This window comes from Corylus avellana, chromosome 5 (assembly GCF_965113065.1).
Source record: "Corylus avellana chromosome 5, dhCorAvel1.hap1.2, whole genome shotgun sequence".
Classification (NCBI taxonomy): Eukaryota; Viridiplantae; Streptophyta; class Magnoliopsida; order Fagales; family Betulaceae; genus Corylus; species Corylus avellana.
In genome coordinates, this window is record NC_142494.1 from 5,393,001 (window position 1) to 5,406,992 (window position 13,992).

The window sequence follows — 13,992 nt, forward strand, 5'->3', positions numbered from 1 at the left end:
TCACCACTTTAGCATCATCCATTTTCTTTCCCAAATTAATGGTAGAGTTTCTAATGGCACTAAGCTTTGAATAAAATTCATCAAAAGTTTCATCTTCCTGCATTCTAATCTCCTCAAACTGAGAAACCAACATTTGAATTTTTGAAGTTCTAACAACCTTAGTTCCTTCATGTGTGATTTCTAAAGTTTCCCAGGCTTCCTTAGCTATTTCACATCTAGAAATTCTAGAAAATTCCTCATTTGAAACAGAGATGTAAATAGCATTTATAGCTTTGTCATTCGCAGTAGCATTATTCTTTTCCTCCGTTGTCCATTCAGCAATTGCTTTGTCTGGACGTGTCCATCCAGATTCAACAATATGCCAAACATTAATGGATTTAAAATAAGCTCTCATACGAATTTTCCAAAGCGTATAATTTGTTCCGTCAAAGACGGGAAGAGAATTAGGAGCAACCGTAAGAGACATTTGATATGGAGTCTCGGATCACACTCAGGAAATAAATCCTTCACAGAGTGAACCCGCTCTGATACCAATTGAAAATTCTAAATCGACTCCAATTATCACCTACTCACACGTCTAGGTGATTCACAAATATTATGCGGAATAAGATCTAACCTAATAGTAAATAATCAACCAAATACAGATATGTAATGAAAATCAAGAACACAGATATTTGGTTACGAAGAGGAAACCATTTAGAGAACTCTCTAAATGTAAAACCTCTCCGGGGCAGCCAAACCCAGGAAATCAATCCACTATAAGAAGAATAAGGAATACAAGAAGAATTACAAAACCTTTGCAATTTACTCTTCCTTGTACACGACAAGCGACCCACTTGACTTCTACCGCAGTAGCCCTTTCCAGAACATCTGGCACAATTCTTCTATAAGATTTCCTTTCACCGGAACTTCGATTGGCTTCACGTATTTAATCCCTTCTCAAATAATCTAGAACAATATCTCTCTCTAAGCTCTCTGATTTTGCTCTCCAAAAATACGTACGTCTAAATGTAGCAAAATCGTGTTTAAATAGAAAATAAACCTAATAAGTCAGCCAGGTCCGGACCCTGCAGATCTGAGGTCCGGACATGCCTCATAAAATGCACTTTCGGGAACTGGGGTCCGGACCCGGGGAATTGAGGTCCGGACCCTGCTTGAAAAATCAAGTTTCTGGAAATGGGGTCCGGACCCGGCTTCTGGAGGTCCGGACCCGGACTGTCCAGTCTTCATCAACAACTCCGATCGATGGGCGTTTGTGGTCCGATTGAGCTGAAATTTTGCAGGGACGTTCATAACACATGAATCTACATTATGAACGGTGGAGATTGGATTCTGAGTATTCTATATCAGTGTTTGAGCCGTGAACAATAGCATCTGCATTTTGGAACTGAATTAAGCCAACACAAGAACTAACACAAACAAAAACAAACACTGCAGAAATCATTCAGAAAAAAAAAAAAAAAAAAAAAAAATTAACAAAAAAAACTACCCTTTAATTTAAAACAAAAGTAAAACAAAGATTATGGAACTTACTGCAGAAACTACATTGAAATTTCAAGACAGACATCCATCCTTTCCTCACTACAGAAACTTGCGAACACAAATTATTTACAGAGTATTCTATCCTGTAAACCCCATCAGCAGCAAATAGCCTTGTTAACAGCAGAATTTTTGAACTTCCCAGCTACCATAACACGATTACGAATCTCCCAATCTGTTCTCTTCAAAATTTGATCTTCTGAGCTCACCACATCGTCATACTCAGGGTGCTTATCATCTCGTTACAATAGATTCTGGTTCTATTCCCCTCGTGATTTGCTGGTACGAAAATCCCACGATGTTCTTGCATGCGTTGTAACCAAGAAACTTCCTGATGAGCAATTTTCATTATTTTGGTCTCCAAGTCGTCCATACTCAATTTCCATCTACATTATTGTCTTGGTGCTTTACTTTTCTCGTTCTCGCTGTGACAAAGAATAATTGCATCATTATGTGCCTAGAAAAATAATAAAATCGACTTGATTACGATAGTTTAATTAAATATATTAAATGTGGACAAAAAAGGTCTATTTATAATTAATAAGGCCCGTTAAAATAATCATTTAAAATATTAAATTTTGATTACCGGAGAGCCGGAGAGGTAATATTATAATTCTTAGTGCACTATTTAATAATTGTTTCATTAGTGCTGACAATTTCTATTGTCATTGCAATATTTAGGTTTAAGAAACTTTATGTAGCTTCCAGCTTAATTATTCATCTTCCACGCTTCTTTTTAATGACTAGATACAGAATTAATGGTTTTTACCCATATTTAAAGCTTATCCTACATATTACTGACGAACAAATTATTTTAATTTATCTATTTCTTCTTTTATTCTACAATTTAAAAAATGTTCATTCTAATATGTCATGTATAGATTTTTTAATCCCTGGTGGGTGACTTAAAGAAACATTCAATCAAAAAATAACAGTTTCATTAGTCACAATTTGAACACTCCTAAAACGCCATATATTTTCTTTCTCAAGGTTTCTGTTTTTATATATACTTCTGTTTTTATATATACTTTTTCATTGTATTATTATTATTATTATTATTATTATTATTATTATTAACATCTAGGGTGCTATTATCCATGTATTTGATATCCACACAAAAGCGCATATGTGTAATAGATAATTTACAAATTAGATATGAATAAAAAAAATTAATTAATGCAGTTGATAAAAAGCTTACAACAAATCTAAAAAAGAAATGATTTGTCAACCCCGAAGTCTCCAATTAGCAAAAGCTTGAATGAATAGTCAATGTAGAAAGGAACATGAATCAATAAATCTTTTGATGCAGTTTCATTTTAGTCCCAAACTTGTAAACTTTTTTTTTTTTTGAAAAAATTATACTTTACTCTCTAAAGTTTTGGACGATTTTTAATTCAACCTATAATGTTTCAAGTATTGCAATATACCTTTCAAACTTTCAAATTTTTACAATTCGACCATTCCGTCAATCAAAACGGTTTTGATTGACGGAACACTATCACGTGCGAGTCACGTGATTACTATTGGTTTTTTGTTTTTTTTGTTTTTTTTTTTTTCTCTCAAAATGCCCCCATCCCTTCCAAACTTGTCAATGAAGAGAAAAAGCTTCAACATCGTCAAGTTCATAGGAAACCAACGGCCGCTGTAAAACAGCCCCCTCCACCAGTTGAAAAACGTCGTACTATGTACCAGAATTTATCAAAACCTACTCCAAGACACCAGAATCTCTCAAAAACCACTTCAAGTTAGTGTCTTTAATTTATCTGCATTTGCAATTCACTTTATGAATCTATCGGAATTTGGTTTGAGTCTGACGGTTTTGTGATGTAGGTTCTTATGAGTTCCAAACTTTTCCAGAAACCCACAGCAAATTGCAAAGTTTTGGTAAACAATTGCAAATTCTTAAAGGAAGGTTCTTGCAATTTTATGATTCATTTTTTTTCTCTCTCTCTATGTTTGATTTTGCAGTGGACTTAGTAATGTGGAAAGAAGTTCCAAGATCGGCAGTTGTCTTGCTAATTGGATCATTTGTAATACTCTCTTCTTCCTATACAAAGGATATAAATTTGAGGTTAGAAAATCCACAGTCAAGAAAATTTTATGTCGGCTTTGATTTGCAATTTCTCTGGTTAAATCTTTTTAATTGTTGTATCTGCAGCTTTATTTCTGTGATTTCGTACCTGGGTCTTGTTTATCTTGCTGCCATTTTCATCTATAGGACCCTCATTTGCAGGTAATTCCTCAAACACTTCTTAATTAAGAGAGAAAGATATTACCAATTTGGTCTCTTTCTGATTCTTCTTTTTCTGAATGAATGAATTAGGGGAGAGGTAAATATAGATGATTCAAGCTATGTGCTGGGGGAACAAGAAGCTATATGGTTACTGAGATTGTTTCTTCCTTACGTAAATGAGCTGCTGCTAAAACTCAGAGCCCTTTTTTCTGGAGATCCTTCTTCTCAATATTCTCGGTTCAGATCTTGGGTTGGGTTGGTTGGGCGTTTCACAGTGGCCATTGGTTTTTCAACTGGAGGTGGTTGTTTCACAGTGGCCGTTGGTTTCCTATGAACTTGACGATGATGAAGCTTTTTCCCTTCATTGACAAGCGTGCGTGCGTTTGGAAGGGATGAGGGCATTTTTGAAAAAAAAAAAAACTAAAGATAAACAGTGATCATACGACACGTCCCATCAGTCGAAACGGCTTTGACTGATGAAATGGTTAAATTGTAAAAACTTAAAAATTTGGAGGGTTCATTGTAAAAATTAAAATATTGAAAGTCGAATTAAAAATTACTTCAAACTTTGGGGATAAGTGTAACTTTCTCTTCATTCTCAAAAAAAAAAAACAAAAAAAAGCAAATAGAAATCAAATAAATTTGACGTCTTTGTCATGTGGAAAAATTCCACTGACACCAATCCATTGGCCAGAGCTCAACTGGAAAAAGCAACAGAATTAAATTAAGTATAGGAAATTTGTTTGAAGTTTAATAATTTTAGCAAGTGCTTTATTTAATATTTTTCTTGGTCATATATTTGAATTTGCTTTACTTTTTTTTTTTTTTTTTTTTGTCTTTTCTTTTCTAATTAAAAAAAGGGCTCACGGATGTTGATCACTGCCGGACCCACTGAAACACTGACGTACATGGCGTGGGATACACTTGGACACTAATGAAACATGTATGGACTTGAACCCACAACCTCAAACTCGCAAGGTGATGATTTTGAGCTGCTTCGACCATTAAGCCATCGTCCCATGGCTGAATTTGCTTTACTTGATGCTTAACATACCTATTTGGATATTCTAATTCATCATGCTCTTAATTTTTTTTTCTTAATCCTTTGCTTTTCTTTGGTGTAAACTTTTACTCTTTACTTTATTCCTTAGATTTTGTTTAGAATTGCGTTAAGGAACATAAAAAATGTGTTTAGTACATAACAAGTCGTGCTAAGAAAAAATTGATATGTTTGAAGGTCATCCAAGATTGTCCACATCACCTTTTTAAATGGTCCAAGGCATAACCAGCTGGACTTGCAAGTTGCATCCCTCTAGTATTTCTTAGAACATAACACACGATTATGTAGAATTTTGTAAAGTGACCTCTGTTTTGTTCTGCTCATTTTTGTCTAATTTCCCTCCTCTTGATGCAGAAGTGCAGATAATGCATATATACTAATGAAAGGATTAAAAAACAGACACAATGGGGCCGGATTCACAGACAATCTAATCTTAAAACTTGGGAGAAAAACAACTAGATTGAATAGATTGCCATTGGCAAAAGAAGTTACACTGAAATAGACAAAAAATGGGCTTCCTTGTTCATGGGAACCACAATATGAAGTAGTAGAAACTGGTAAAGAGAAAACAAGACTCATGATGAGAACCTCCATCATCATCGACCTTCTTCAATGGTAGCTGTTAATTCATTAATGCTTTTTCCTTTACTAGAAGAAGTTGTGCTCGAAAGTGATCTCCTTACAACAAAGGCTGGTTGTTTAGGAGTTGGGAGAGTCGCAGCTTCACTCCCGAGCATGAAAACAACATTTGACATAGTGGGACGATCACTGGGGTCTTCTTGTACACATAGGAGCCCAACATTAACACACCTCAAAAATTCACTTGTGTTGCAACTTTCACGTAATGTCTGGTCCATTAAATCCAATGCTCTGTTTTCCTTCCACAATTTCCATGCCTGGGGCAGTTTCAAAATCAAAATTGGTATGAAGCAAAGAATGATGGAAGAATAACTATCTATAATGTAAGAACAGAAATAGGAAACAGGAAATTAAATGGCTTCTATGCTGCATTACTGAGGCGCTTTCCCTAAGAAATTATTGACCTCATGCATGCTGATTGAATTGGTATGCACTTTCCTTAAGAAATTATTGATCTCATGCATTCTGATTGAATTGGTATGCACTGGATTACAACAAATACTTGTCAAGGATACACCCTAAGTATTTCTATTCTAACAAGAGAAAGAAATTTATCTTAAGAGAGACAAAAGAAGAGAGGTATTTTGTATGTTAATTGTGCTAAGTGCCGAGTGTGCTACTAGCGCCTTACAGCCACTGACACGCAGAGACATGCTTCTGGTGGTTTGCACTGTAATAAAGTATAGTTGCAAGTGCATACACCCAAGCATTGCTTGCTTTAAAGCAATAGCTTGGTGTGAATTAGGCATTATAAGACTCTTTTTCCAAGACTATTTAAAACCTTCCATTTAGAACATTCCCAAACCATATATATATATATAAAGTGATTTTGAAAACTCTTTAACATATAAAACAATTCAATGCACTTACATAGCCTAGAAGACTCAAAGTCTTTTCTGACTGGAAAAATCCTGTATTTCTTTTTCCACTGATAACCTCAAGTACAACAACACCAAAGCTGAAGGCATCAGACTTAAATGAGAAAAACCCATCCAATGCATATTCTGGAGACATGTAGCCGCTGCATGACCGCAATTTTTCAAATAGTTAGTGGATTAGTGAATGTAGGTGGGAAAGTGAAAAATGTCATACAATGTCTAAACAATTAGCATGCTTTAGAGATTAACCATCTACATTGAAACTTACTAAGTCCCAACTACCCTGGTAGTGGTTCCCTCAGTTTGTTTGCCTCCAAAGATCCTTGCCAAGCCGAAGTCAGAAATCTTAGGATTCATCTCCTCATCCAACAGAACATTACTTGTTTTCAGATCTCTATGAATGATTCTCAGCCTAGAATCTTGGTGAAGATAAAGCAGCCCTCGAGCAATTCCCAAAATGATGTTAAAGCGTATCTCCCAGTTCAATAACACACATTGTGTTCGATCTTATATATCATTTTCAATTTTGGAGCACGAAAAAGTTAGTGACCATCTTTGGTTCATATATTTATGCAATGAAAAATTTAAAAGATTCAAGTTTTGAGGCTAACCAAATAAGAAAGAGTCTAAGCTTTTGTTTGGCATATATTCATAGAGTAACATCTTTTCATCTCGATCAATGCAATAGCCCAAAAGTCTAACAAGATTCCTATGCTGAAGTTTGGCAATCAACAAAACCTCATTCTTAAATTCTTCTAAGCCTTGTCCTGAACCTCTTGACAGCCTCTTTATAGCAATCAGTTGTCCTCCTAGAAACTTACCCTGAGAGATCCATCAACATCATCCTTGTTTAACCATTAAAGTTGTTTAAATTGAATTTCATGATTATTGAGGAAAGAGTTTTTTACCTTGTAAACAGGCCCAAACCCCCCTTGTCCAAGCTTGTTTGCCTCTGAGAAGTTATCAGTAGCAGCTAGTATGCTTGCCAAATCAAAAAATGGTACATCTATGCCTTTCTTATCATCTTCTTTGAACTCTGCTGAATCTATCAAATCTTTGACACGTTTCTCAGTGTCATACTGATACAATGCGATACTTCTCCTGTTATCTGATTTCAAAAGACAATTCAAAATCACCAAAAATGCATTCTTATTTTGACAGTATGTACAAATTGCTGTGCCTGCTAGTTACCTTGTCTATTGGCCACTCGTCTTGTTTTCAGATAGAATACAAAACAAGTTATACATAAGATGGCAATTATAGTTGCAAAAATTCCCACGAAAATAAGATATGATGGCTTCTTATCCTTCTCCTGTGAAGACCCTTCACCAGGCCCAAAGGGACCAAAGACTGCAGTGAAGCAGAACAATATGTAAGGTAACACTTCATTTCATACACACGCAAAAAACACAGTGATTGATAGATATGGCCAAGAAGGGTAATGATAATTTTATTGAGAGCTCTGTAAATTCAAGGTGGTACTCCAAAACATGTACAACAACCAATACCTTTTTCTAGTTGAACAAGAATCCATGTTTGAAATCAATGGAAAATGTTAAAAGTGGGTGGCCATCCGTAAATTTGTCCATTGTATTGTAGCAGAATAATTTTAGGATCCAAAAGAAACAGAAAAGAAGACAATAGAACTATTTTGACAATCAAATTTTGACAACAATACCAATTTGTTGTGCCACCTTGGATCAGAAGCCACCAAAAACTGGTAACAAGGTACCTTTAGGGAAGGTATAGCATCCTCACCTGAAGTGCAGTTGACATTAACAGGATTCCACCTGTAGGGTCCATTGCAATGGCACCTACTATGTCCATCTTCCCTGACATTGCAAGTCGAATATTCCCAATCGGTGCAGTCTTCCGGCGAACTGCATATTGGCTCTAATGGTGGTTCCCATCTAATTTCTATTTCTTTTATCAGGATATCTTCAAAAACAGGATCTGAAGTGGAGTTACTTGACTCATTGCACGACCCATTGCTCACTTCAAACGGCGAGGACTGGTTGAACTGCAGAATTTTGCCGGCTGAACAGTTAAATGCATCTTGGACTTGGATGGCAAATGTACGCGTTTCTGGGTTGATCCTGGTGACACTGTAGTTGGCCTTGGGTGTCATAAAGCTTAGGGTGCCGTTTTCCTTGTTGCAGTCAAATCTGTTGTACAGGGGATCACCACAGTTTCCTCCGGTGCTTAGTGGATAGGGAACGGTGTTAACCCCACATGTCTCGCAAGTTCTTTTTTTGGATCCTGCAAGTGTATAATGTCTTTGATGTTAACATTAATCATCATGTGTCTGGCAGACATCACCACCTCATTGGAGATTGTTCAGAAAAACATGTCAAAGCTTAACTAATTCCTCTTTACCATAACAAAATTGAGAATGTTAATTAAATGATTTCTTATAATTTTAAGTTTTTTAAACTAGTGAGAGTTTAAAATGATATCAAAGTAAAGGTTTACTTCTTGTTTCAAATAAATATTTTATTTATTGGTCCTTACTTGTTACCGAAAGTTTGAGGGTGCAAATGAGGGAAAAAAAAAATGATAGAATATAAATTAAATTATTAAATTTATCAGTTCTTATTGAATTAAGCTTTTAGGATAAGCAACTTTTTATAAACATAAATTTTTGAAACAAATGATAATTTATCAAAGACATGGAGAAGTAAGTACCTATATCAGCAGCTGGCACCCGGACAGAGAGCTCACGGCCAGCGGTGAAATTCTCCGAGAGATTATCAAGATCCCCCCAAGTGCGGCATTTACCTTGTTTATCAAATCTCCGTTGTACGTTTTCATCATATGAATAAGCTTGGCAGTTGCAGTCGCGAAGGCAGCCATTTGCACAATCTGTTTCACTACGAACGCGAAAAAAATCCTTCGCCTTTCCCACTTTCATCATCTTCAGGCTCAGGAATCTGTCTCTTCTACCATTCTCACCACATATGGTTGAAATTGAAACCCTTTTGCACCCATCAGAAAAATCCCCTGAATTCCATTTGTTTGGAGATTTTGGCTCAAACCCAGGAAGACACTTGCACAGCTTCCTAGTCCTACTATTGCAGCTACCAAAATTTCCACAAGCATTGTACACACTGCATCTGTTTCTTGGCTCCCACCAATTCAATTCCCACGGATCCTTCACTGAAAGCGACCAGTCTCTCGTGCGGTTTACCGACAGATAATACTTTATCTTCCCCAAGTAATCCATAACCAGCCTCATATCCCGATTTGCAGAAGTGAAAACTTCTGAAAATATCGCGGGAAGCATTTCATAATCACTGGAGTAAATGAAATCGCCCGAGACCCTGCTTTGCCAGTATATGGTTGACTCTTCTTTCCGGATTATATATTGGTTTGGTCCATCTTGATCTTGCTGGAACGTGAAATGCCCCAGTCCCGGATCGTCACTACTTTTCCATGAAGTCAACTCCATGTTTGTATCCATCTTCATTCCGGGAAGAAATGTGTCAGTTGGGTTATCAAAGCTTTGCCAGATCACTGTATTGTTACTTCCATCTACTTCCGTTAGAACGAGGTTCCCAGAATCCTGGAGCTTCAATATCCTGTTGGTATATGACGAATTTCTTAATCGATCTGTCGACCAGTAACTCTTGTTATTTCTATCTAAGACCCTGGCTTTGCCATCTTCTGCAATGGCAACAACTCCATTGGAATTGCCGAGTGGCTTGTCGCGATTAGCAACCCATACAACAGTTCTTGGATTCGAACTGTAGTACCATATCCCAACGTATCTTCTGCTAGGTAAGCCTCCTTTCGGAGTAAAGAATCCAAGCTCGAATCTTCCTCCGGCAGAAACAAGGTTTTCTCCTAGGGAGTCACTAATGGAGCTGTTCCATGTTATGCTATCTCTTCCAGAGCAGACAAACGGAAAACAGAACAAGAGCAAGCAGAGGATTGTAGTGAGCATGTCGTTCACAGTAACCACCATTTGGTTGCCACTACTTCTTAAGGTTGCGGACTGCAGAAGTTCTTTCAATGGCCAACAACCCCTGCCAGTTGACCTGCTCGTATTTCAATGTGCAGGGCCATTAAACATTGTTAGCACAAGAAAACAGAGGGCGAGCACATTTCAGAAATGGCAAATGGCCAATAATGTGAATTATTGAAATGTCACGGCAGAATAGTTAGGCCAAGGTCAAGGTCGTCGAAGCAAAAACAAAATAGAGTGAGAGGCTCACAGCATAATTACACACATTTACGCGGTTTGGACCATGACGCCCTTCTTCCATAACGCAAACCACCTAGAGGCCCATATCATTTTTATAAACGTTACAACGTACAATTTGGGTACAGCTATCACATTATCGGGTAAGCTAAAATACAATTTAGCATCCCCTCTTCCTCTTTTTGTTATTATTGACGGTCGCTCACGCCTTTTTTGAGTGGCAGATAACCTTGTGATACCCGATTGCTCTCACCAAAACTTTAAGAGTGGTCGTAATCACTCTCGACGATTAAGATTTAGTGGTTGTGACCATTCTGATCAATTCTATTAATTCTTCATCAAGAATTGGTCAAAATATGAATTTAGTTTATTGGACTAAATAAATTGTGAGGGAGTATATGTGGCAGGCTAATAGTCAAGGTCGTAGCCGCGTCAGTCTTCTTCATCTCCTTCTGAGAAGGACATGATTTGGCTTTCCACAATCCACGTGAAGAGCGACAACTACTCTCGGAGAGTTGAGAGTTAATGGTCGTCGAAGACTAAAGATGGCCGCCCAAAATCTGCCAAACTCATTGCCAGCCCCACATCAATGAAACACACAATTTAATGGCTCAAGAGTAAAGATGACGTATGTTTCTAAATCTGCATGTTTTGTGCAATAAATCATTAAATAATTAACACAGATAATTTATTCTATGTGAAGTATATATATCTAAAAGCAAAGAAGACTTAGAAGAAATATCGAGCATGGAGAAATAATCTACTTTCATAAAAGATAGGGAACCTTTTTTTTATTTTTTTATTTTTATTTTTTACATATATATTCACTACCTATAACACAAAACATATATAGCTTGAGAAAATAAACTCTTCCGAACATGTGCTAGTTTAAGAGTGTGAAGCACATGGTTTATATTTACACATTGCCCGTTTGTTTCGACTTAAAATAAATTTTACAAAATATTTTTTATATTTTAAGTGTTTTGGTGTGATGAAAAGTGATAATCAACAAAATACATTTTCAATTTGATTGAAAAACTTTCATTACTTTTCGTAAAATAGTTCCCTTTTTAAGAAAGGAAAACCATTTTTTGAGTTTAATCAGCTTCTCATTCTCAAATTTTCGAAACCTTGTTGAACCGTTGCCGGCACCCTGTTGGGCCTATGTTGGACTTCTCCGAAACCCCATTGGAACTCAAATTTTTAGGTTAATATTTTAAAAAAAAAAAAAAATTATTATTATTTTAATATTTTTATGTTGGAAATAAAAATTGATTTTTATATATAGGTTAATTTGATTGAATATATATATATATATATATATATATATATATATGTAATTTTTTGTACGCACCAAAATACTGAAAAATATTTTTAACAAAAAATAATTTTCCCCTAAAGATTTTAGGTCGAGATCAAAATATAATTCAAAACTCCCGATCACCTTAGTTGTCTTTGTGCATAAGTTTTTAAAAACCTTGCATACAAATATATAATTTATATTTACGCATGCCCCAAGTTGACCAAGTCAGCGTGCATATATATTATATAGTATCACTTGTGGCGTGACATGGGTGAGAAAGAGTTGAAAATGATCACTTTAGGAAAATTCTAGTATTCTAGATCACCCCTAGATTAATTGACTTTAGGAAAATTCTAGTATTCTATATATATATATATATATAATTTTAATTGAAATGACAAGTTGGCAAGTCAACGTCAAGGTCGTCTCCCTCTTTTATCACTTTCTACGAAGGAATACACCAAATGATTCCACGGCTATCTTCTTGAAAAATGACCTCTGTGACCTTTTTCTTTTATCACTTTCTACGAAGGAATACACCAAATGATTCCACGGCTACCTTCTTGAAAAATGACCTCTGTGACCTTTTTTTCTAGCCTTAACGCTCCGTTTGGCAAGATGCAAGAGTCATTTATTGTTCATAAAAAAAATTCAATTATCAATGTTAGAACAGTTTTCAACACGGTGCATGTGCTTTCTTCAGAATCTTTAATACGTCGTTGTGCACAAAAAATGCAATATTGTCAAGGGTTCCCCGGAGAACTGGGGACACTCCGATGCCAAAGTCAGAAAGCTTCTAAGAGAAATATTGTGCTTTAGCGCACAATAATTCAATACGTTCAATAATATGTGTGTGGATATTTTAGGATTCAAGATGATTTAGTACCTTGTGTAGGGGCCTATTTATAAGCTTGGGCTGTAGAAGTATGCTTGAACTAGCTCTTCTTATTTGAGTTATATTGGGAGTCCATAGTTGAGATAGAACTCAACAGCTATCATGTAGAGATAAACCTTCAACAGATATCATGTAAAGATAATCTTGAGTAGTCATCTTGTAGAGATAAGTAGGGCATCTTTATTCAATATTATCCTGATTGGAATATAAGACTGTTAATTAATTAAATAGCATTTGCTATTTAATTAATATCTTCATGAGCCTATCATTGGCCATTGGGTCCCTAATTTGGTGGGCTTGTAGTGTGAATTTATTTTCAACCGTTACCCCCCAATTCCCTTAGCCAAGGTACTAATGGGAATTTAGTCAAAGCCCTCTGACAGCTTGTTGTTTGACCTTATCCGAGACTCATGTCTCCCTAATGAGTGTGCTTTTAGCTCGTTAGTTGGAGCTCTTTAGCTCTGTTTTTGGTATCGCCTGAGTTCCCGGGAGCACCCCCAGCTCTATCCTTTGCCCAGGGGTTAAACCCGTCCTAGTTTTGAGATACCCGGGGATCATGCCCGAGTCCCTCTCCAAGTCATAAAGATAATCCAAACCTACACAATAACCTTTAATTTAAGCAGTAATTTATAAGTTTTTCGACAGACTAATCTTTGTTCCCCATTCACCTTGGGGTGATTTCTTGTTTTTAAACAAGGTTTTTTTTCTTGTCTCCTTGTTGCCAGGAGTGAGTCTTCTTGTTTTTTGACCGGGTTGTTTCCCGTTAATTGTTTTTGCCCAAGGTTTTCTCATTGTCCTTGTTTTAGAGGGTTATCTCTCTATTCTTGTTTTTGCCTAAAGTTTTCTCCTTGTCCTTATTTTTTACCTGATTGTCTTCCATTAATTGTTTTCACCCAAGGTTTTCTCCTTGTTGCCGAGAATGAGTCTTTTTGTTTTTTTCACCGGGTTGTCTCCCGTTAATTGTTTTTGCCCAAGGTTATCTCCTTGTCCTTGTTTTAGAAGGTTATCTCCGTATTCTTGTTTTTGCCCAAGGTTTTCTCTTTGTCCTCGTTTTTGCCCAAGGTTTTTTCCTTGTCCCTGTTTTAGAGGGTTGTCTCCCTATTCTTGTTTTTGCCCAAGGTTTTCTCATTATCCTTGTTTTATAGGGTTATCTCCATATTCTTGTTTTTGCCCAAGGTTTTCTCCTTGTCCTTATTTTTTACCGGGTTGTCTTCCGTTAATTGTTTTTACCCAAGGTTTTCTCC

At 36.3% G+C, this 13,992-nt stretch overlaps 2 protein-coding genes across 2 annotated transcripts; one reads left to right on the forward strand and one right to left on the reverse strand.

The window, feature by feature from the left end:
* The first annotated feature begins 3,518 nt into the window (after positions 1-3,518).
* LOC148585272 (reticulon-like protein B21) lies at positions 3,519-4,106 on the forward strand. Its single transcript, XM_088516692.1, has 3 exons — positions 3,519-3,610; positions 3,698-3,772; positions 3,863-4,106. The coding sequence occupies exons 1-3, from the start codon at positions 3,519-3,521 to the stop codon at positions 4,104-4,106; spliced, it is 411 nt and encodes a 136-aa protein (XP_088372818.1).
* A 1,160-nt stretch (positions 4,107-5,266) lies between these two features.
* LOC132181041 (G-type lectin S-receptor-like serine/threonine-protein kinase At4g03230) lies at positions 5,267-10,465 on the reverse strand. The gene is made up of 8 exons (XM_059594087.2): positions 9,035-10,465; positions 8,108-8,608; positions 7,541-7,699; positions 7,258-7,457; positions 6,961-7,171; positions 6,618-6,855; positions 6,342-6,492; positions 5,267-5,728 (listed from the first exon to the last, which is right to left on the reverse strand). Exons 1-8 carry the CDS (start codon positions 10,311-10,313, stop codon positions 5,429-5,431), a joined length of 3,039 nt encoding a protein of 1,012 aa, XP_059450070.2. The 5' UTR covers positions 10,314-10,465; the 3' UTR covers positions 5,267-5,428.
* Between the last annotated feature and the right edge of the window lie 3,527 nt (positions 10,466-13,992).